Consider the following 23,052-nt stretch of genomic DNA (forward strand, 5'->3'; position numbering starts at 1 on the left):
TGTGGGTATTACCGCTGAGCTGATGGAACTTGTACCAGCCCATGGACCTGTGGGGCAAAACGCTGCACAAAGAAAAGCAACGAAAGCAATGGTGTGCTCCTCCAGCCAAGAGCGAATAAAGCAGCTGAATGAAGATTTCCAGTCCGTGCAGCGGAAAATAGCACAGCCTCAGTGCTGCCTAGTCCTTCATCTGCTAGCTTGGATAGATGAAAGGCCACAGGGCTTCTGTTTTAATGATGGGTATAATTAGATACAAGGCATTCGTTGAAGCCTTCCCCTTATCGCTGCCTTTGTTTTCTTTTTTTTCTTTCTTTTCCTTTTTGACCTTTTTTTTTTTTGCGGTGCACAGGCTGTGCACAGCCCTCTGTTTGCTTATCGCGTCTCACAAAACCGCCTGCCTTAGATAGGGGCTGCTGGAAGCCGCCGTGCTGGCTCTGCGCTTGCGGAAAGTCTGGTCGCTCCACGCGGCTCTGCCTGCCGAAAGAGGCTGCTGCCACCCTCTAAATTGCTAATTATAGATAAGAGCAAAAGAACAACAGCTCATTCCGCTAACGAGAAAGCTGAGCTGTCACGTGTGTGCGGCTGACGGCGTCCAAGCGGCACCCAGGACATCTCCAGAGTTGTGAGCACAGTGTCGCTGCTTAGCATCCCCTGGGAGGGAGGGGGGAACTTCCAGCCGAGGATGCTAAAGCAAAGCCAAAGGATGTTATGCAGCCTGGGCTTAGGGTGTTATCTGTTGTGTATGAGACGGAAGGCATGGAAGCCCATTTTGAGACCTGTGCCAGGCTCCACGTTTCTGCCTTGCCGAGCAAAAGGGCTCTGCTGGCACGTTCGGCATCCGTTCCAGCGTTGAGTGATGCATCCCTGGCGGCGCTGATTGACCAGCACTGCCTGCGGCCCCAGGGATTTTAAACCTGATACTTCAAGCATTAAAGCATCCCCCACGAGCTAAAATAGAAGAAAAGACCTCCTGAGGACCCGCTCCTCCCATCCCACCAGCGGCTGGCACCGTGGCCGACGGCGCTGCTGCCTAAGTGAAGGATATGGGGAATGCTCCTCCCTGCCCCGCAGGGTTTGTCGGCAAAATGTCCTTCGTGCCAGCGTCTGGCGCCGGATGAATCTGCACATTTCATGCGAGGGGGGCTGCAATGTTAGGACTCTCCATAGGGAGCAGCTGTCGGGGTTTCTTTAGTTCTTCCCTTGCCCCACGTTACGTGCAGCTTGGGCTCAGTTTACAGCCTCTCTGCCCCCCGGCGAGCAGGGAGGGTCGTGGGACCTGGAAACTTGCAAAGGGGTAAAAATCATTCTTCATATTCGTTTGTACTCACTGATCTTTCTAGACACAGGGGGAAAAGGCAAAGCAACAGGGGGAAAAAGTCTCTTAAATATTCGTCTAAAAATTCACTCGCGTCCTCTTCAGTATTGCCCATAAATCACTCATCTGCCCTGTCTCCTGCTGAAGATAATATTACAGGTCTCTCGATCTGCAATCGTGTTATACCTGACACCCAACTCCCAACAAGTGGAAAACAAATCACTAACAAAAACCCTTTCCCCCTCCTCCTTCTGAGAAAACCCCATCTCGCCAGTAACACGGCAGCTCCGTCTCACACTGCTTTCTATTTAAACTGCTTTATCCTATAGAAAAACAACGCTACCCACCTGTTGTGTCCCACCAACCTCCGCCGCTGGCACTCCCTCGCAGCCCGGCTCCCACCACCAACCCCAGTGAGCTACCGAGTGCCTGAGTCACCTATTAAAAAAGGAAGCTGCAAGCTCAGCACCAGTCTCCTGTCCCGCCTGGCCAACCACATGTCATCGGCTTTGCTCCCAAAATCAGCCACTCTGAGCAAACACAGCTGCTAAGCAAAGCCCTTTGTGTCGCCCCGCGCACCCCACGGCGGTCCGTGGGCCGGGGGTTGTGTAACGGGGCCTGAGATCAGCTGAGGGCTCGCATGGGGCTTGCACGAGCTGGAGGGAAATGGATAACCCAACCATGCAAGTTGTGCCAGGGTGCTGTCCCCCTCCATCGCTTGCCAAAGGGAGCGGCACTCCGGAGAGCATCCCATTGCGGCCAACTGAATCCGGCACCCTCCTCTGTAGACCGACCTTGGGTTTGCTGCGAGGGCTGCCGGTCCCAGCATGTCCTACACCATGGAGCACAGATGTGTTATGGTCTGACCCCCTGGCTGTGCTATGGCTCGGGTACCATGAGACACTTGGTGCATCCCACAGCACAGGACTCAAAACCCAACCCTTGAAGGCCGGTGGGAACAAAGGGACTCATGTCCTGTGGCTTCTTAGCACCAAGGGAATCAGGGCAGGAAAACAGCCATTCCTTCCCACTGTGAAAGGGACTCTGTTTTCCAAGGGATGGAGGTGAACTGACGTGGAAATGCTCCCGGGTGCTCTGGGCTGTCTGTTTCCTGGGAAACTGGGGCCGTTTCTGCTATTCCTCCCTGCCAGGGATGGGTTGCGGGTTACTCCCAATTCGATGGACATTACCTGTTGAATCTCCTGACTCGGGCTGTGTGGCTGGACACGCGTCCCCATTTCCACCTGCTTGTCCCCAGCGCGCGTGTTGGTGAAACCTCAGCAATTCACTGTCCCCCTCCTGAAGCTGGAAGCCCATCCCTGCAGATGGGAACCCCATTTCTAAGTGCTTCTATCCCTAGATGTCAGAGCTGTATGTGCTGAATCACCTACCCCATCCTTCTCCCATCTTTGTTCCCCCGGAGAATCGGTCCCCTGACAACAGGAGATCCTAAATACCGGCACCGCTCCACGGCTGGGCTGGGGGAATTTGCGCGGATGGGTAAGCATCCATAAAAGCTGGCTGGTAAACCAGTGCGTCTGCTTAATCCGGGACCCTGGCAGCCCATTGGTGGTGCTCAGTCAGTGGTGAAAGGTTTAAATCTCTGGCCCCAACCCCTGTGCCGGTGGCCCTGGTCCACGGGGAAGCTCTGCCGGAGGAGACGCGTGCTGAAGGAGGCATGGGAAGCAGGGCTGGCTGCCTCTCTGCCCCAGTTTGGAGGCTGCCGAAAGGGTGAGTGGCCCTGGGATCCTGCAGCAAAGGGTGCGCGGGGAAGGGCACTCCTTGGAGGGTGAGGGTTTGGGGAGGGGAGAGCATCTTTAGCTATTTCTCACTGGCCTCATGATCCGCTTTTGAGGCTTTAGCCCATGTTAAAATGTCATGTGCTGTTTTTCCCAAAGGAAGGGGAAAAAAGATGGGAGACAAAGGTGCGGCATTGATGTGATTTTATACAGCCTTTAGTAAGAGTGAGGACCAGTGACGCCCTAAAACACCCTTTTTATCCTCACGGGTACTCCCTCCTGACCCCCGGATCACACTTTGCTCTGTCTGCAAACTGAGTGTTTTATCTCATTCTCAGTTCTACAAAGGACAGCAAGGATTTGAAATACAAGCTTTTTCTTTTTTTTGCCATGGATTGGCCAATTATGTGAGACAGTGGCAATAGTAAACACGTTTTTTTTTTAAAAGAAGTCGTCTGTTTTTTGACTGTTTTGGTCCAACTTACCTTTTTGTTATAACTACACGGGCTAGGAATCCACCTTTAAAAGTGAGAACTGAGATTTTCACATGCTCACCCAAGCAACTCAGATGTAAGAACATCACTGATTACAGTTAGATAACTAACAAAAATAATGCAACTTAACAACAATTTTTTTCCGATTCCAAATTTTCATGAGTAGACCTTGTCCTTTCAAACAAGTTTGTACAGCGTCACGTACAATAGATCCCTGATTTGGAGCTGGGGGGGCATCTCTGCTATAGATTACAAATGTAATGATTGAGGCACATCAAAAAATACAAATCATTCTCTTTTGAAAGGGTTTAAGAAAGATTTTGTGCTGTCTGCAAGCCATATGTTGCAATCACTTGAGCAGCTCCAGCACACAGAGCTAATGCATGAATTCTGGGGTGGGAAATGGGCTGAAAAGTGCCAGAACCAGTGGAAGGTGCTAAAAAAATAAGTAATATAAAATAATGTAACTAAAGAGCAGCTGTGTTGAAGAGGAAATAAGGTTTAAAGTATCGTAAAGTATAATAAGATTTAAAGTATCATCATTTCATGCTTTAGGAATTGTCTACTAAATTGTACTCAAACAATTAATATTTTGCACGTGTATAAAGTTGCATTTGCAAATCTGAGGGGATGGGAGGGGGTGAAGGAAAAAACAGCTACTGAAGAGTGTCTTGTTTCCTGTACTTGAGTTTCAAAATCAGATCTCTTTACTATTTCCAGCACCTCTAAACTGAAGGTTCATGATCTTTAGTCACTTCTGCAAATGTTTTTGGCTCCTCAGTGTCAGCTGGACTTTCCTTTACAGGAGCAGCATCACAACCCCCAGGTAATTTAAACAGCTCCTGAGAAGAGTCGGGAAAATTTAGCCTCAAGCGGAGCTGAGTATCTGCCCCAAGGCAGCTCGGGGCTATTTCTGGGCTTTGCAAAAATCCAGGAATGTGGAGGACTCTATTCCTGGTACCAAAAAAATGCCAAGAAGCTCTGCTGAGAGACAGCTGCGAGTGGCATTGCTGGTTGGGGACGTGGCCTTCCCGAGTGGGCCAACTGCTGTGGGGTTGTCTTTCCTTAGAGAGGGACTTCAACATCACCCGGGGCGGCTCCAGGATTTGGAAGCTTTTGGGATACAAAGTGGCTGGACAAGGCGGATGCAGCCCCATCCGTCTGCTCAGCACTGCTTCTTTCTCCGCGTTCCTCTGCTATTTGCAAAGGGTTGATAAAGGCTGAGCAGACTTTTGATAAATCACTCCCTGAGGCGGTGTGTCGCTGGGATCTCCGTATCCAGCTCTGCCCTCTGACATGCCGGGGACCGTGTATCACACCCTGCTCACGCCGGCACCACGCTCACGCCGGCACCATTCTCGTACCCTCTAGGAACTCTTTATCTTTTATTTATACAGGGCAGGGTTTCACTGAAATGGTGATAGACGACCCTGCTTGACACCCAACGAGAGCTGATTTTATTTCCCTGTTTCTGTTTCACCTGTCCCTGAACGCTGGCCTGTTGTTATCCCCAACCCCTCTGCCAGGCTGCGTGTCCCCTGCGTGCTCCACCTTCTCCCACTGAGCAGCATCTCAGCCCTTGCGGGATGACCATTGGTGAGAGCAGCTTTCCTCCCCCTAAAATCCCCTTCCCCAGGGAAAGCAACACCCAGTTACCCACTGGAATAACCTCTGCCTGGGGAGAGGGCTTCTTGGCATGCCCCAAATACCAGACCTTTTAAGGGAAGCTCCCTCTAACCGCCACGAAGAGATACCTTGGGAATGTCTGCACAGGCATGAGCTCTGCGAGCATCACCGGCCCCGCATCCCACCCGGGATGCAGAGCACAGCCGGGATGGGGGCTGCGGCCTGCATCTTTAAGCATTTCTTTGCCATGCCATGGTGTTTACGCAAGCCCATCGCACGGATACCGCGCGGCTCTGAGGAGCTGTCGAGACCCTGCCTTTGCTTTCTATTCTTATCATGGTGTTTCCATGCTGCTGTCAGCTCTTTATCACTGGCAGCCAAGAAAACATAATACTGTTTTGGAAGAAACAGCCACAGCCAAAAAATATTTAGCAGTATCCTTTAAAGAGAAAACCCCAACCTACTTGTAGCGATTGAGTTTCCCCAGCATTTCCATTTGTTTCTGAAAGAGGCAAATTGCCAGCGAGAATATGGGGGAGGAGAGAAATAGTTGGCTTTAAAAGAGTAAAATACCAGGTTGTACAGTACTTAACGCAGAGATTCCTGCTACCACGTTCAGACCCAGATCTGGGGTTTTGCTGTTGCCGAAGATGCATTTTCATCCTCCTAGTAACAGCGTTAGGGCATCCTCACCTGGTTTCCCCCAGAAAGGAAGCTTTTGTATCCTGCAAAATACTGCACCTATTCCAGGGCTGAAAACAGCCTATGTAGGATGTTCCTACAAATTTCCACCCATGCTGGATCCCTTAACTGCCACTAGTGGATTATCTACCACTTTGCCTGGACAAGAACACAGGTTTTCATGTTTTCGCTCTTCTCATCACGTGATATATGTACCTGAGGCAACAATTCCACTTCTTTTTCCCTAAATCCCTATTTTCTAATAAAAATCTGAAACTACTTCAAGTATTTTTCCAGCAAAGATTTGGGTGACCTGGAGGGTTTGGGGGAAAGTTAAAGAATTTCTGTTATGCTCGCAGCAATCAGCAGGATGTGCACCTTAGAAGGAAACATAAACCAACGCCAAATGCATGAGCAGAAAAATACTGCTTTCAGCTCACGCTGCTGGGGACTTGGAGTCCCAGCTCTCTTCTGCTGGCCACGACACAGGCCTTAAAGCTAAAAGTCTTCAGCAAATGGATAATCAGGTGTGAGAGACACACGTGCACACACAGAGGTAGATTTCTGCTCTGTCTCACAGGGTGGAGCAGTATTTGGAGTTACTTTCTGTACATGGGCACAAATAGGGAGTAGTACGGCCATATTAATGCTGCTGACCCACCAGGCTCCTGAAGCCCTTTATTTGGCTCAGGGTCACAAACACATTTCTCAGCCCTCCCTGGAGACTGGGAGAGCAAAGGGAAGGAAAGAAATTCCCTCCTTAGCTAATTCTGCTCTGCCTCCTATTCCCTAGGGATGTAAGACAGAACAAAGCTCATTTCCCTCCAAACAATCCACATTTTGCTGCTTACAGCCTACCAGTCCCGAACATGGTTTTGATCTGAAAGATGTCCCCTCCACCTCCAGCACCCTTCTGGCTCACCCGAATCCCACAGAGAATCTTTCCCCTATTGCTGGTCATGGTGACCAGCGTCACGGTAAATAACGGTATTTGTAGGAGAGAGAGTAGATACTGAGATCTGGGCCCATAAATTTAAACTTCAAAGCTAGGAATTTCAACATTTCAGGGGAAAAGCACACATGTACAATGCTCTGTTTCTGCCTTGAACATGCCCAAGTGCCCTAGACAATGGTGCCGAACCAGACCGAAGCCCCATTCATGGAACACAGAGAATATACCTTCTGCAGCAGAGGGTGGGATTGACCATGCGCTGGGCCAACAAAGTAAGACCCATGGCTTTCCAGGAGCTCCAACACCGCTTTCATAGCACAAGGCGCTAAGTATCCTCATTTACCCTGCATTTCAGCATCAGTCTGAGGTTCATACTCATGCAACACTTCACCCTGCTCTTATCTACCCCAACATTACTTACAGGGAGGTCTCGGTAGTCCCAACAGCTGTGTCACGCCGTAGACAGCCCCAGTGGAAAATCTAGGTGAAACTCACGGCCGGGCAGCCCTTAACGTATCCTACGAGGAGCCCCGCTCCACTCCCCACACCCTCAGTCCCGTTCACTGCCTCCCAGTGGTCTCTGGCAGCTGGTTTTATCACCGAGCGCTGGGCTATGTTGAGAGCATGAACCACTTGGTCTATTTTTAGGGAAGAGTGAAATTGCTCTTCCATCAGGCTGAGTCAATCATGGTTTTTATCAATCCTACACGGAGGCTGGGAAAGTCTCAGGGCCTGGCTTATTTTCAGAACTTATTCATTCAAAATACCTCTGGTGTAATCCGGTACGGGAGAGGGGATGCTTCCAGGCAGTAGTGCAATGGGGAAGAGGCATTTCCCTGACTCACTGTCATGTCCTCGGGCTGCGATCTGCACGGCCAGGCCCTCTTTGCCTCTTGCTACGGCCAAAATTTGAAGGGGAAAGCTGTGATGGTGACAGGTAGTAGCTGCATTTTCTGGTTCCCCGTTTCCTCATCAGTTCCAATATTTTAGAACCAAGAAAGAAAGTGAAAAAATATTTTAGGAAAGTGAGGTGAAGCATGTATACCAAGCAGGATGACTGAGCTATCTGCCTTATGGTCACCTGAGAATCATCCCCATCCTTGCAGTCCCTTCCTCCGTTAGTGATGCAGGGAGATGCTTTGGGTGGTGTTTGGTGAGGGATAACAATAAGCACTCAGCCCCAGAGGACTGTCGATGCCCTCCAAGCTCAGCTGAGAAACAGGCGGTATTTTTACCATATTAATGATGGGTACAGCTGTGTGCCAGAGCTGGGGACCTTGGCCTGGCCATGCTGATTTACAAATACAAACATAAATAATGGCTCTGGGGCTTATTTTAACAGTCCACCTTCATCAGGCTGGGATAGTGATGTGGCTGAGGAACCCAGTAATGTTTGAATCAGGTCCAGCTGCTCTGTCTTGGTTTGCTTTGACACCTTTAGGGAGAACAGGCTTGAGTAAATCACCATGTAGCAAGAAAAGGAGATGTGGGTTGGCTATGCTTCTACCAGAAGTCACCATCACCTGAGTTAAAACACTCACTCAGAGGGGTTTAGAATCACAAAACACAAAGCGAGAGCCACAAAAGACCCATGCTCGGTCCCATCTTGCTTGTACCCTCCAAGGCTATGCCCAAGGCCCACAGCACCCAATGCCAGACAACGTGGGACCGCAGCGATGAGGGAGACAGATGCACGGATGTGAGCTGCGCTGGACCACATGGTCTTGGGGCAAGAAGCTTACAGAAGCTGTCTTAGCCTTCCTGTTGCTCCAATGCACCATCAGAAATACAAGGTGGGGGTTGCAGAAGGCAAAGGCATGGACTGGGAGGCTGAGGTACCACCCACTGTAGGAGAAGACGAGGTTCGAGATCACCTAAGGAACCTGAAGGTGCACAAGTCCATGGGACCTGATGAGATACATCTGCATGTCTTGAGGGAACTTATGGATGAAGTTGCCAAGCCATTATCCATCATATTTGAGAAGTCGTGGCAGTCCGGTGAAGTTCCCACTGACTGGAAAAGGGGGAACATAACCCCCATTTTTAAAAAGGGAATAAAGAATGACCCAGGGAACTACAGGCCAGTCAGTCTCACCACTGTGCCCGACAAGATCATGGGCAGATCCTACTGGAAACTCTGCTAAGGCACATAGAAACTAAGGAGGTGATTGGTGACAGCCAACATGGCTTCACCAAAAGCAAATTGTGCCTGACAAATTTGTTGGCCTTCTATGATGGCATTACAGCTTTGGTGGATAAGGGAAGAGCAACTGATGCCATCTACCTTCACTGTCCCACACAACACCCTTGTCTCTAAATTGGAGAGACGTGGATTTGACAGATGGACCACTCGGTGGATAAGGAATTGGCTGGATGGCTGCACCCAAAGAGTTGTGGTCAAAGGCTAGATGTCCAAGTGGCAACCAGTGATGAGTGGCTCTCCTCAGGGGTCAGTACTGGGACTGATGTTGTTTAACATCTTTGTCAGTGACATGGACAGTGGGATTGAGTGCACCCCCAGCAAATTTGATGACGACACCAAGCTGTGTGGAGCGGTTGACATGCTGGAGGGAAGGGATGCCATCCAGAGGGACCTTGACAGGCTTGAGAGGTGGGCCCGTGCCAACATCATGAAGTTCAACAAGACCAAGTGCAAGGTCCTGTATGTGGGTCAGGGCAACCCCAAGCACAAATAAAGGCTGGGTGGAAAATGGATTGACAGCAGCCTTGAGGAGAAGGACTTGGGAGTGTTCATTGATGAGAAGCTCAACATGAGTAGGCAATGCGCACTTGCAGCCCAGAAAACCTACAGCATCCAGGGCTGCATCAAAAGAAGAGTGGCCAGCAGGTCAAGGGAGGTGATTCTACCCCTCTACTCTGCTCTTGTGAGACCCCACCTGGAGTACTGTGTCCAGCTCTGGAGCTCTGGTCCATAAGAAGGACATGGACCTGTTGGAGCAGGTGCAGAGGAGGCCATGAAGATAATCAGAGGGCTGGAGCACCTCTGCTATGAAGACAGGCTGAGAGAGTTGTAGTTGTTCAGTCTGTAGAAGAGAAGGCTCCAGGGAGACCTCAGAGCCCCTTCCAGTACCTAAAGGGGGCATACAGGAAAGATGGGGAGGGACTCTTTATCAAGGAGTGGAGCTATAGGACGAGGGGTAACAGTTTTGAACTGAAGGAGGGCAGATTTAGATTGGATATCAGGAAGAAATTCTTTACTGTGAGGGTGGCGAGACACTGGCACAGGTTGCCCAGAGAAGTCGTGGATGCCCCATCCCTGGAGGTGTTCAAGGCCAGGCTGGATGGGGCTTTGAGCAACCTGGTCTAGTGGGAGGTGTCCCTGCCCATGGTGGGGGATTGAAACTAGATGATCTTTAAGGTCCCTTCCAGCCCTAACCGTTCTATGATTCTATTATTCTACTTCCCCAAGGTCTTTCAGCCTCTCTGCAATGTGTTTGTACAGTGTGTAGCACAGCGAAATTTCCATTTCAGCCAAGCTCATTGGTCACGTAAAGATCTCAGCAGCATTGTGCTGAGTCGGTGAAGAACAACCCTGGTCCTCAAAGGGTCTCCATGCTCTTTGCTCCAAAGGGCCAAGCAACCCACTGCTGCTGATTTTCCAGTTTGAGGTGCTTAAGATTTTTTCTTCCCTCCTCCTGAATACCTTTGCTGGAGTTTTACAGGGGTGTCTGGAGGGGCTGCTGCCCCTCTCTTTGCCCTGTGGGTCTGCAGGTATCAGTCCCTGGAGAGGATGCTACACATCATTTACTGTGTCTAGTTCTGGGCTCCCCGGTTCAAGAGGGACGGGGAACTGCTGGAAAGGGTGCAGCAGAGGGCTACAAAGATGATTAGGGGACTGGAACACCTCTCTTATGAGGAAAGGCTGAGGGATTTGGGTCTCTTCAGTCTGGAAAAAAGACGTCTGAGGGGTGACCTTATCAACGCTTATAAATACTTAAAGGGTGGGTGTCAGGACGATGGGGCCAGGCTCTTTTCAGTGGTGCCCGGGGACAGGACAAGAGGCAATGGGCACAAACTGGAACATAGGAAGTTCCATCTCAACATGAGGAGGAACTTCTTTACCCTGAGGGTGGCAGAGCACTGGAACAGGCTGCCCAGAGAGGTGGTGGAGTCTCCAACTCTGGAGACATTCAAAACCCACCTGGACGTGTTCCTGTGTAACCTGCTCTAGGTGACCCTGCTCTGGCAGGGGGGTTGGACTAGATGATCTCCAGAGGTCCCTTCCAACCCTATGATTCTATGATTCTATGATTCTATGATCAATCAGGCTGTAGTTCAGCACACGGCGAGGTTTCCTCACCAACGTCCCCTCACATCCAGCTCCAGATGACCATCTGCTTTCACCAAGGCTCTTGAAAGGGCCCAGCTCCTCTCTACCATAACCCAGTTTCTTTAAACATCCTGCAAGGCTATGAATTACCAGTTCCCTGCTGTCTGTGTTAATCCCGGTGCCTAGGAAGATCATCGCTCCTCCTTCTTGAAGTGGTCTCTGTGTTCTTTGTTGCTTCCTTCAATAAATGAGGATCAGAGAGAAGAGCTGAATTAGAATGGGCTGAAATTTAACCATCTAGGGGTGGGGGGGAAATACAGCCACCCTCGTTACTGCTGCATGCTGAGAAGACCGTGCATCATGAGTGACGGCTGTGAGCAAGGCAGCACTAAGCAGTCAAAGAGGTGCAGGCAGAAGTGGCCCTTTCTGAGTGTACCCTGCGACATGGAGCAGGAAAGCAAGGGATGTTGTTAGGAGGGTGAAAGACAGGTCTTTGGTCCCAGCCAAAATGAGGATAGAGTTAATTTTCTTTCTAGTGGTTGCTGTGTTTTCAGATTTGACATGAAAGGAATTCCAACAATGCATATTGTTTCAGTTGTTGCTAAGTGATGTTTATACTAGTGAAAGACTTTTTTCAGCTTCCCATAGAAGCTGAGAAGGGGAATGGACAGAACAATAGAATGGCCAATGGAATATTCCATACCATAGACTTCATCCTCGGTATATAAATGGAGGCTAGGTGGGGGCCAGGGGGCGGAATCTGCAACCTTTTCTTGGGTCAGGCTGGGCAACCAATTCTCTGGGCGGTGAGAGCGACTTGTATATTATTTTACCATTATTAGTATTTTCCTTTTTCTGTTATTGTTCTATTAAGCTACCTTTATCTCAACCCATGAGATCTTTTTTCCCTTTTCCCTCCTTTTCTCCCTCTTCCCCCTACCCTTCCTGGGGGAGAAAGGGGGTGAGTGAGAGGCTGTGTGGTCCTAGTTGCTGGCTGGGGTTAAACCACGACACAGGAGCCGTCAGCAAACACGCACCCGCTCAGGTAGCATCAACGTGGCGTCGGCAAACACAGCGGCAGGCTGGGGACAGAGGTGTCTTATTTATTCCGTATGCGTGGAGGGATGTAAAGGCAGGAGGTGAAGGGCGGAACATATCGGCTCAGTCAGCATCTCATGACGGGCATGCCTCTGTGTGTGTGCCCTTGTGGCGTGGATGTGCCCAGCAGGAACACACAGGGTGCATGCATGTATTTCTGGGGAGCTCTCTCTTCATCAGCAGCATATATTTACCTGTCTGTCTGTCTAACCGCAATGCACAGCATATGTATACAGGGGTGGTGGTCTGGCTGCATGCGTGGCTGGCTCATGCTCATGCCTCTGCTGTCTCTCCCTCCACCCCTAGGTGGAGGACCTGGTCTGCCACAGGTTGTGACTTCCCACACGTGTTCCCCCATCACTGCCCCTGCGCTCTCCTGCAAGCCTGTGAGATCTGAGCTACCTGACAGCTCTGCGCAGCTCCCAGGGAAGGGTTTTTCTCCTCCTGTCTGGAAAACAGCAACTAATTAGAAAGCAGGAAATTAAAAAAAAAAAAAAGGAAAAAAAAGAAAAAGGAATCAATGGGGTACTGGGCCTTTCTGACAGGCACTGAGAGTGTGATGGGGAGATCAGCAGCCTGGGGACACCTGGGTCAGGAGCAGAGGGTAGTCCTCAGCTGAGATGGGGTGGCTCTTGCTTGGAGCCAAGAGAAGAGGGTAGCAGGGGCTCATCAGCGGAAAGGCTCGTTAGGTTAGAAGGGTGAGAGCGGAAACTGGGGCTTGCAGGAAAAGCCAACTAGACAGGACCAGCCAGTCTGTTTGGGTGGCTGCTGCCAGCCCAGCTGCTGGCCGAGCTCAGCCAGGCGCCAGCGGAGGCTGATGTCTCCCCTGCCATCTGGGAACTGCTGCACGCTTCCAAGGCAGCCCCCCAAAAAGGTGCCTGTGATCCCAGCATCCCGGATCGTCTGTCACAGGGACTGGGAGAGGTGAAAGGGAATGGATGGCACCAGCTTCTGCCCCATCTTTCTGTGATGTGGGGTGCTCTAGTCAGGGGGGCAGATGGATCTCATGCTTAAACGCTCCAAGGTTCCCTCCTGGCTGAGTTGCAGAGGCACAAAGCTCTTAGTGATGGACAAACTGGCCTCCTGTGGTAGTCCTGACATTCAGCTGCTGCTTGTCGTGCTCATGAAAAGCAAGTGCTGAAAGGGAAATGAGCTTTTAAGGATTATTTTGACTGCAGGAGCCTCTATCACTGCAAGTGCCCGAGCTGCCTTGAACTCAGAGCCACCTATAGCACAAGCACCGCCTTTTACCTAAAATCAGCATTTTCCCCCCACCTTGCAGATCTTTCCAGTTCCCTAGTGATGTTCTCCCAAACCCGTCTGCTGAGCAGGGTGCCGCAGAAAGGGGGGATGCTGGCTGCAAGCCCCCAGGTCATGGCAAGATGGAGGGTGACAAACTCCCTCCACCTCCGGCGCTGAGAGACAGTGTCTTTTGGCATCTTTGTGGAGACCAATTTTGGGACCGAAGTGGGACGGTTTCATCGTCGCTAGATGGCACCGCACCCCCTTGCAGGAGAGAGCGCGGGTTCTACAGCGAGCAGGGGAAAAACCATCCCCTGCCAAGCGAGCGAGCGTTGCCACCGAGCCCTGGCTCTCCCTGATGGGGGGAACCCACTGTTTTCTGCCCTCTTCTTCGCCTCTTCTCCTTGTTTTGAAAATTCCCCGTGGGTGGAGGTCGAAACAAATACCGAATAGAAAGGGGGAGGGGGAGGAGGGAATGAAGTGCGTTTTGGAGGCTGGCTGGATGCTCTGTAATTTGCAGTCACGTCAGGCTCCCGTTTCGTCTTCGCACTGCACCGAGGTAGCACCCTCGTGCGCCCTTCGGCTGAAAGCACTGAATAATGGAGCTATATTAATACATACATGCGCAAGCATATGTATGTGTGCGAGCCGGGGGAACGGCATGCCCGCGTGCACGCCCCTCTTTTCCCTTTCTTGGCTGTGATTTTCCTCTCTGCGATTGCCAAAATTCATCTAGAAGTTGTTAATTTTTAAACCTAGAGTACTCAGGAGACTCTACCTGCAGCAAATTAGCTGGTGCCTTCTCCTGTTTAATATTAAAGGACTCAAGCTTTCAACCAGTCCCCTTTGGGGAAAATGGTTCCTTGATTTGCCATCTTCCTTCCGAGGAAGCATTTTGTTCTGTTGTGTAAGTCTTCCACCGCTCAGTTTAATCTCATTACTGCAAACTGTAGCCGCTTGGACCTCTTTAATTAGTGACTCAGTGAGGTCTTTAGTGGCAGCTTCCTCTGGATCATCTGATACCGTCAGTGTGGCTGGGGATGTAGCCTGGCTGGTTTAGCTGCCTGGGAATGGGCTTTTCTAAGGGGAGTAGCAGCCTTCCCCTTTGAGCAACGCTCAGGACTCCAGCGGTGTCTCAGAGGGGACTAAGCCAGGTCTAGAGAGAGGTACAGCAACTGGGGCTTTGACTTCAGGTGTCATTATTCAGCTCTGAACTGTTGCATGGACATCTGTTTGCTGATAAACCAAGTGCCAGTCAGCAGAGCTGTCTTGAACGCTGCCAAGCTGTTGTCCTCCATGTCACAGCGTCCCAGACCTGAGAACTGTGCTTTGTACTTAACCTTACAACACTGTGTGGCTCCAAATCACTCGACACTGCCTCCCCCATCCCAAGTCACTGCACCGGCTGGGTGTCCCCTCCTCAGCCCTGGGGATGAGTGAGGAGGTGATGGTGAGGAGACTCCTGCAGAAGACCTGCCCTGGTCACTACTGGGGCTTGTGGAATGCTGATGTCTCTCTCGCTCCATTGGAGTGACCAAGCACAGCACAGGTATAGTCCTGGATGCGTCTTGTCCCAGAAGAGATATCGGATAACTGGTTCATGGACTTTTTTAAGAAGCATTACAACTCCTGTCTCTGAGCAAATCCAGCCCCTACATCACGGGTAGCTGCCATATTCCCGGTTCCCTGGATGCAATTGCCTCCCCAGAAGGACCCCACACCATGCAAAGCTTAGCCCTACCAAAGAAGCAGTGCTGGAGATGACATGAAGTCTTTGCTATTCCAAGGCCTTTGAGTCAGGGGCTGGAGAGTGGCGTAAGTCTCTGAGATAGACCATGATTCATCATTTGCCATCCAGAGGAAAAGATGCTCTTTGCGCTGTAGAAGACACACTGCAGCTAATACTGTGATCGTGTTTAGCGAGATAGCATGGTGACTTCATGTGCTTTGACATTAAAAATAATCCCAGCAGTGCTGTGGAAACTTCATCTCCTTCATTTGTCTGTGTGCTCATGTAAGAGCCTTCTTTTCCCATGCAGTTGGGTAATTAAAGACAGTGTCCCAAATGCAGGCAGAATGTGATTTTTTTAGATCCCTTCTTGCATGAAAGAAAAGGAAGAAATGGAAAGGATAGAGAACAAATCCTAGATAGATGGGGTATGGGGTCTTGGGATTCCTGATCCAGGCCCAAAGGAGGCAGGATGGTCCACTGGTCTCAAAGCCAGCCATTATGGGATTTTTTGTGAGCTGTTTCTTTCTTACCAAACAGCAAAGTTTGGTAAAATTCAACCCTTTCCCATGCAAAGCTTCAGCATGGATGTCTCACTCTTCCCAGTTGCCTCTTGCCTTGAAATATCCCTGACCTGCTTTAGTCCCGATGATATCATAGCATTAGGGATCACTTACATGCCCTATCTTAAGCCAAGGATGACTGTGTCTGATACACTGCCGCTGCCAAATTCAAAAGGGAGCCCAGCCAAGACTCCTTAGTTAGGTACAAAGGAACCTCTGCCTTTTCCTATCCTCAAGGCTGAGGTGTGAGGAGATATTACTCATCCCAACCTCAACATGGACGTATTTCTGCCTTGGTATTTAATACCAGCTATTTTTAAATGCTGGGATAACAGCATGGGGAGAATCAGCGTGTCTCTGTGGACTCATCACTGGCCCAGATCCCAGCTGTGTTGGGATTTGCCAGCTCTGTGCAATGGGACCCATCAGGGCTGGAAGGCTGCAGTCGCGGGGTCGTCTGCTCTCTGTGCTCCCTGTGCTGGGCCACACTCCTGCGCGGCCAGTCCTGGCAGTACCCACACCATCCCCAGCCAGAATTGCCCCGTCGGTCTCTGCTATGGGATTATGCAGGAAATACAACTTTGCGCAAGGACCAAGTAGACCCTTCGCGGTTGCAAGAGCTGGCAGGAGAGTTGCAATGATGACCAATAACCAAAATAAATCCAACTCACAGCTTCTGCCCGTGGCTGAGTCATCGGCTGTAGCCGGCACCGAGGAGATGATCGCCTGTCTGTCGTGGGACAGCTTCCCTCCCTGTGTGGGAATGAGAGCAGGGAACAGGTAAATTCCCATAAACAGAGGGAAGAAACTGCACAAAGCCCCAGTGTGAGGAAGGCAACTGCATCAGAGGCTTTCCAAAGGCAAAGGTGTCCCTGACATTCCCTCCACATATTGTGTGTGGTTTGGACTTCTTTTCTGTAGACCTGACCCAGGCTTGACTTTACTCTGGTCTCTCCAGGGACAGTGCTTCACAGCTTTTTGTGCCCCCCACTGTTTCCAGAGCTAAGTGGTATTTTCTGTACCCATTCTTGTTTTTGAGGCCACCATTGCTACCCTTTCAGGATTAGGTTTATCCATCCATTTCCTTCACCTGCTCCCAGAATTATTTCAGTGTCTCAAACGCAGTAATGATTGGTGTTGCCCTTTGCTGTACTCACAGTGATGGGACCAGTCCCTCCTGTGCAGCAGTAATCACTGGGGTGATATCATACAGTGGTGAGATGGACATGACCATTTCGGACAGGATCTCATCCATAATTAATATTTCAGATGATAACAACTTCATGGGACACTCTTGTTTCCTTGATGTAGGTCTCTCTCCAATTGAGGCTGCCCATTCCTACCACTCCTTCCCTCCAGGAAAAGGATCATGGCAAGGAGCACTGTGTCCAGTTCTGGGCTCCCTGGTTCAAGAAGGACAGGGAACTGCTGGAGAGGGTACAGCAAAGGGCTACCAAGATGATTAGGGGACTGGAACACCTCTCTTATGAAGAAAGACTGAGGGATTTGGGTCTCTTCAGTCTGGAAAAAAGAAGCTGAGGGGGGTTGCCCAGGGTAGTTGTGGCTGCCCCATCCCTGGAAGTGTTCAAGGCCAGGCTGGATGGGACTTTGAGCAACCTGGTCTAGTGGGAGGCGTCCCTGCCCATGGCAGGGGAGTTGGAACTAGATGATCTTTAAGGTCCCTTCCAACCTGAACCATTCTGTGATTCTATGATTCTATGTTTTCTGGCTCCAGCCATTGTTAGCTGCTTGCATGAACTGGCACTAACATCCATCTCCATCTCCTTCGGTGCTTTAATATTTAATAGTAGAGTCAGGTCTTTCACTTGTCACAGCACATGGTAGCCCTTTTCTAGTGGACACTTTGTCACTGCAGAATCTGGCCCAAGGGAGACCCAGCATGAGTTTGAGGATCTGGTGGTGTGTCTGCCAGCTTTTAATACAGAAAGAGAGGTGGCCTCTATGCCACTGGGAAGTGATGTGCAAAGGGGTTTTCTGTGATAGGCTTGGTTGTTCACCCTCACTACGACTCAGAGCAAGCTTTGTCCTCATGATAGCTCTGATGTCACAACATGGCTCCCCTGTAAACCTGCTCCTCCTTCCTTAACCATGGAAGGTTAGGCTTCCACAGGGCAGCCCCCATGCCCTGGGATTGGCATCAGTGGATGATGAAGCACCACCACTAACCCCAACCACTTACAAGGATGACTCTGAACACTCAAAGAAAATAAATTTCCAGGAGCTTTTGAAAAAGAGCACCTACTAACCTTTACAGGAGACTCCCTCCATTTGACGGTGACAGGACTCCATTGTGCCTTCCTATGGATGCTCTGAAGAGAGGAAGGGAAGGATGGGTCTTTATGGGGTTTGGTCTCCATGCTCAGGAGTTGGATTGTTGTCATGATTCTGGTATCAGCCTCCCTCTTCCCCAAAATGCCATTGGGAGAAGGTGTCTTGAGTGGAGCAAAAGGTAAAGTCTTACACCGTTGAGTGGCTTTAGGAGTGTCAAAGCTGGTCAGGAGTCCTTTGAGATTCCTTGTTGGAGCATTGGTGTTAGGAATGGGAAGATCCTCCATGGACTTGCTCCAGGACGTATCACTGCGATGGCTTTGAGATAGGTCATGTTTTTTCCCCATTGGACTGGCATTAGTCTGCGATAGATATCTTCTCTCCATGAGCTGAAAAAAACCAAACAAACATCAAAATAGGGTCATATCTAACTTAATAATAAATCAAGTGAAGTTTTTATTTCCTGCTCTTCTCCAAGCAACAGGTTTGTTGACCTTCTAACTTTTTGGAATGAAAGCGTGTCCCATCACTTTCTGCTCTGTGTTCCCTGAAGTAAATTTCAGGGACACGATCTAAGCACACTTTAGCCCTTCCTGAAGTGTGAGGGAAGTTTCTGTCTTGCCTGTTTCCAGTGGATCCTCCTAATTTGTCCATGGTCATGCAATGAAGCCTTGGAGTAGCAAAAACATGACCACTGGCTGTCTTTCCTCTTGGATCATTTTCTTACGCCCATGTCCACCCTCTTTCTCTAGGCAACTGTGTTTCCAAACAGTCATGAAATCCCATTCTCTATAATTTCATAGGAAAACTCCAGTTTCATCTTAAAGATCTGACTTCAAAATAAACATTTTCAGATTCTGCCTTTTTTAATGAGGTGCAATTCAGGTTTCTCTGGTCAGTGCGAATCAACCCTGTCTTCAGCAGGTAAACAGGATGAAATCCAGAGCATCTGGATTCCAGTGTGCATTTTTATCATTATTATTTCAGTTTGTAAGAAGCCCTTATAACAAAGCAGGACCCAACATCCAAATACAGAGCCAAGAACTGCACCTTATACCAATGAGTTTGCAATCAAAATATGATATAAGGGAAACGTATAAGTGGGAGGTGCACCTTTGCCATGATGTGAGAATAGTCACAGCTTCTAGTTAGGTGGGGATTCATCTGAAGATGCTGAAATGTAGATATCTAAATGTACCTGTGAGCAAAATCTACTCATGATCTTGATGTCTAAGTCCCATTACAGTCAAAAGCACCAAGAAAGTGATTTCTGCACCCTAGTGTAGACATTTTTTTGGTAGGTGTTCGGTGTCATTTGAGACACGCAGGGTGACCTCAAAAGCTTCCAGCTGCTGGTGCAGGAGGGCACAGATGCCTCAGTGTCATGTCTGTCAGCACTGTGTAGCTGTCTGTGTGCCTTAATGACTTTCTGTGCTTTGCCTCAGGCTAGATCCTTCCCTCGCTTCCTAACCAGTACTAAATCCTCTGCCAGGTCCTACACCTCTTGATGGTCTTCCACTGGGCTTTACTCCTACAATTTATTCACTCCACATCAATCTGAATGTTATATATGAAGTTTTCATCCCATCCTGGAGTATCTTATATGTGTCAGTCCATCTGTACATACTAAAAGGGAATTGAATCTGACCTGCCCTGAGGTGTCCTCAGAACAGCACCAGATGTTGCAAAAAATACTAGGTTTTTATTCGTCTCTAATGGCCAAGAACTGGGGCATTATGTTGTTAGGAAATGCTCTGTCCCACCTCGTCTGAGTCTTTGGCTCTCACCTTGGGATGTTCTTGCTTAGACATGCTGCTTTCACAGTCCAGGATGCTCTGGTACCTGCAGGGAAGATAGGAGATGGCACCTTCATCCCTTTTTAGCTTGAATGTATTTTTCTATATAGTAGACAGGCTCTTTCTGCCTTCCCCTACCCTCCAGAAAATATCAAACCCAATAGACTTCAAAAGGAATCTTGAAAAGTGAAAGAGATGTGAAAAATCCCCCAAAGAGGGTTTGGGTCTGGTGGATTAGTTCAATGCAGTGCTGCTAGATGCAGCGTGATCCCTCTCCTTCCAGGCTCCATGTAGAGGTGCCCCTGGAGCACCCCTTTTCCCCACTGGTGGGATGTTCTGGGGGGTTATATTGGCTGAAAACGGTGTATTGCGCTTTGCTGATATGTGGCTTGCAGCTGAAGTCAGGCTTTCCACAAGGTCAATGCATTGTTTATTTATTCAGCTTTAACCTAATGTAAAGAGATTTATCAAGTCTGTACCTGACCTAATGTAACACCAGTGATGAGACCTTTGCAGAAGAAACCACCTTCCTTCTCTTCCTTGCAGTGGGGAGTGCACTTTCAGCTCTCTCCAAAGACCCTGTCAGGTAGATGACTATTTACAGTGAAAACTGACTAAGTCTGGGATATTCGGAACTAAACTCTCCCAAGGGGAAGTTCAAGAGACAGTCTTGACAGCTGCTCTGTCACTCTTATGTTGAGGGAGAGGTACTTTGGGTTCTGTTCCTAATCTTATTTGTCTCACTCTTGGCAGCGTTGTAGCCTGATCTCAGTTATGGGTTGCAACCAGAAGAGAAATTATCCCTTAAAGGACTTGGGTTGAAATGTGACTCTCCCTGGAGCATTTTGGTTAGAGACAGTTGAGAGAAACCAGGAGAGGATGAGATACCCGTACCCCTCTTGTCTCCTCATCAGCTCATCTCTACAGCTTTTGCTGGTTTCCCTCGTGGCACCTTGCAGACTATCAAGATTAAAAGCTTTAATTAACCATCTGGGAATGCTCCAGTCATTGGGTCGAGGGCAAATTCCTCTGTGGCATTGTATTTGGAGAAGTTTGTCGAGTGTGTCTGGCTTTTAAACCAGGACTTGCTTTCCAAGACTTAATAATGCACTGGTAATATATAATAGCTAAGAGCACTTATGGCAGAAAAGTACTGGCCTCTAGCTCGAGACCTGACACGTTGGGATGCTGTGCTTGGGAAAGGCCTTATCTGAGTGAGATTTGTTGGTTATGGAGGTGGGAGAGGGAAAGGCCACCCTGGAACCCCCCTGAAATTGAAGGCCAACTGCAACCGTAGATTAACCACCCACCTGGCAACCAGTTCAGAGACTGATACAGATTTTCTCAGAGGAACTGCTCTGCGCTCTGGACTGCTCCTTGGAGAATGGCACAAAAAAGGAAAGGACTGAGCTGGCCTCAGCTTCTCAGCTTTTTCCATCTTCTCTCTCTGCTGGCATCGAAGCGAGAGAGCAAAGAGAGAGAGCGAGAGAGCAAAGGTTACAGTGCTGGATGTGAAGATCCAGGGAAAAGAGGCCAACAATTAGTGCATCCATCTCCACTCATGAGACTGGTCTATCAGTAAAGGGCTGTGGAACAAATGCTGTCTTCACTGACACATCTGCAAAGCTCATCACATAAATTCACTTTTGAAAAAATAAAATAGGGTTAAAGAAGACACAATTTAAATTAAATTACTCCTAATGCGGGGAATGGGTCTTTTCCACCTCAGCCTAGAATTTTTCTCATTCTCTGAGATCACTCAGTTCACCTCCGTGACAGGGAGAGGGAAAGAACCTGAAGAACAATTTCCTTCAGATAATTTAAAAATTATTTGATGGAAATTTTGTATACGCAATATTGGTTAAAATTGTCTTTGGTTTCCAATGTTGCATAGTCCTGAACCAGTTCTGAATTCAGAAGTAAGTGGAGAATTAAGCACCTCTTGGCCTCTTCTGCCAAAAATGTTCTTATTTTCCAGGCTTCAGAAACGCACAGCAGAAGTCTCAGGCACTGGGTTTGCAATGACTGATCTGACACTTGGAAGTACATTAGGTCATCTGGGGTTCATTTTCTGAATTTAGACAGAGCTCTAGGGACCTACAAGTTATATGTAATTGCTCTTTAATTACTGACACAGACATTCAAACTATGGGATTATTAGATACTTACATTTAGTTTTTGAAAGCACTTGTTTTAAAAGCTGTGTTGCTTGCAAAATACATTTCATAAGTGATTTCTGTTGCACTCGTCTGAATACCGGGCTGTGCCCAGAGCCATCGTCCACCCGTGTCCGGGTGTCCACTTCCAGATGCTCTCAAGAGGGGCAGATTTTCACGGGGAAGGGGGTGACATTCAGCAGTTTGTAAATCTCTGCCTCCCCTCTCATGCCTTTAAGACATCTGAAATCAAGACCAGAGGGAGGGAGACATATTTCTCACTAGTTGCTTTATAAATTTCCTTCTTTAGTTTTCCAGGTCATTTCCCGTGATGTTAGAGAAGAGACAGATTTGTTAGATCACAGGCTCCCACCTCCCACAGTCCAGGGATTGTTTCCCATTTTTGCGGTGGTGTCTAACATTAAACAATTCCAGGTGAAGAGCCCTCAAGGGATTTACTCTGTGGCAGAATGAGCCTGTCGGGAGGGAAATGTTCCCTTGTTTTCCATTTATATCCCCCCTTTTCCTTAAATACAGTACAGGCAGTTGATGAAAATGCTCTTCTCAGCCCACCCCGAACAGTTCCCACAATCAGCACAGCATCCCCCAGTTGCTAAGGCTTTACAGGATTTTTCTGATATTAATTCATTCCATCTTCTGTGATCTGGGAGGGTTTTTTTGTGTAAAATCACTTACATGCTAGAGTGCTTTCCTCCACCCGGGATCTGCCATTTGATAGTCTCCTTGGGGCTCTTCAGTACCACGCTTCTGACTCCTTCCTCTCCTCCTTCTTTACAAGGCAGGAGGCAAAGTCCCTTGGCAAAGCTGCAATTAAATATTAAAAGCTGATGTGCAAATGGGGATGTTGTGAATTGGAGAGCTGGCACTGAAGAGCGGAGGAGATGAAGCCTCCTCCCTGCTCCTGTCAGCCTGTTGCCAATTACTGAGGTCTCATTCTTCCCCATAAAAACACTGGGTAAATTCAGATGCCAGCTGGGGCACGAATAGCCATCTAGACCCATATCTAAATTCTGACTTGGGTGGAAATCTGCTGGAATCCATCTCCCCACCTTGTCCCAGG

General features: G+C 49.1%; 1 protein-coding gene across 2 annotated transcripts in view; it reads right to left on the reverse strand.

The window, feature by feature from the left end:
• Positions 1–22,776, reverse strand: part of XIRP1 (xin actin binding repeat containing 1) — a 37,384-nt gene extending 14,608 nt beyond the window's left edge. The window contains exons 1-6 of one of the 2 annotated variants that reach the window (XM_063324337.1): positions 22,668–22,776; positions 21,985–22,214; positions 21,126–21,265; positions 19,807–19,861; positions 17,998–18,408; positions 16,402–16,483 (exon numbers count right to left, since the gene is read on the reverse strand). In XM_063324337.1, the coding sequence (XP_063180407.1) occupies positions 16,402–16,483; positions 17,998–18,408; positions 19,807–19,861; positions 21,126–21,253 (676 nt within the window). In that variant the 5' untranslated portion in view covers positions 21,254–21,265; positions 21,985–22,214; positions 22,668–22,776. Of the gene's footprint in view, positions 1–7,228; positions 7,797–16,401; positions 16,484–17,997; positions 18,409–19,806; positions 19,862–21,125; positions 21,266–21,984; positions 22,215–22,667 lie in introns of those variants that run through there. The other variant, XM_063324339.1, reaches the window with a different exon arrangement.
• Between the last annotated feature and the right edge of the window lie 276 nt (positions 22,777–23,052).

The sequence above is a fragment of the Chroicocephalus ridibundus genome, chromosome 2, assembly GCF_963924245.1.
Source record: "Chroicocephalus ridibundus chromosome 2, bChrRid1.1, whole genome shotgun sequence".
Classification (NCBI taxonomy): domain Eukaryota; kingdom Metazoa; phylum Chordata; class Aves; order Charadriiformes; family Laridae; genus Chroicocephalus; species Chroicocephalus ridibundus.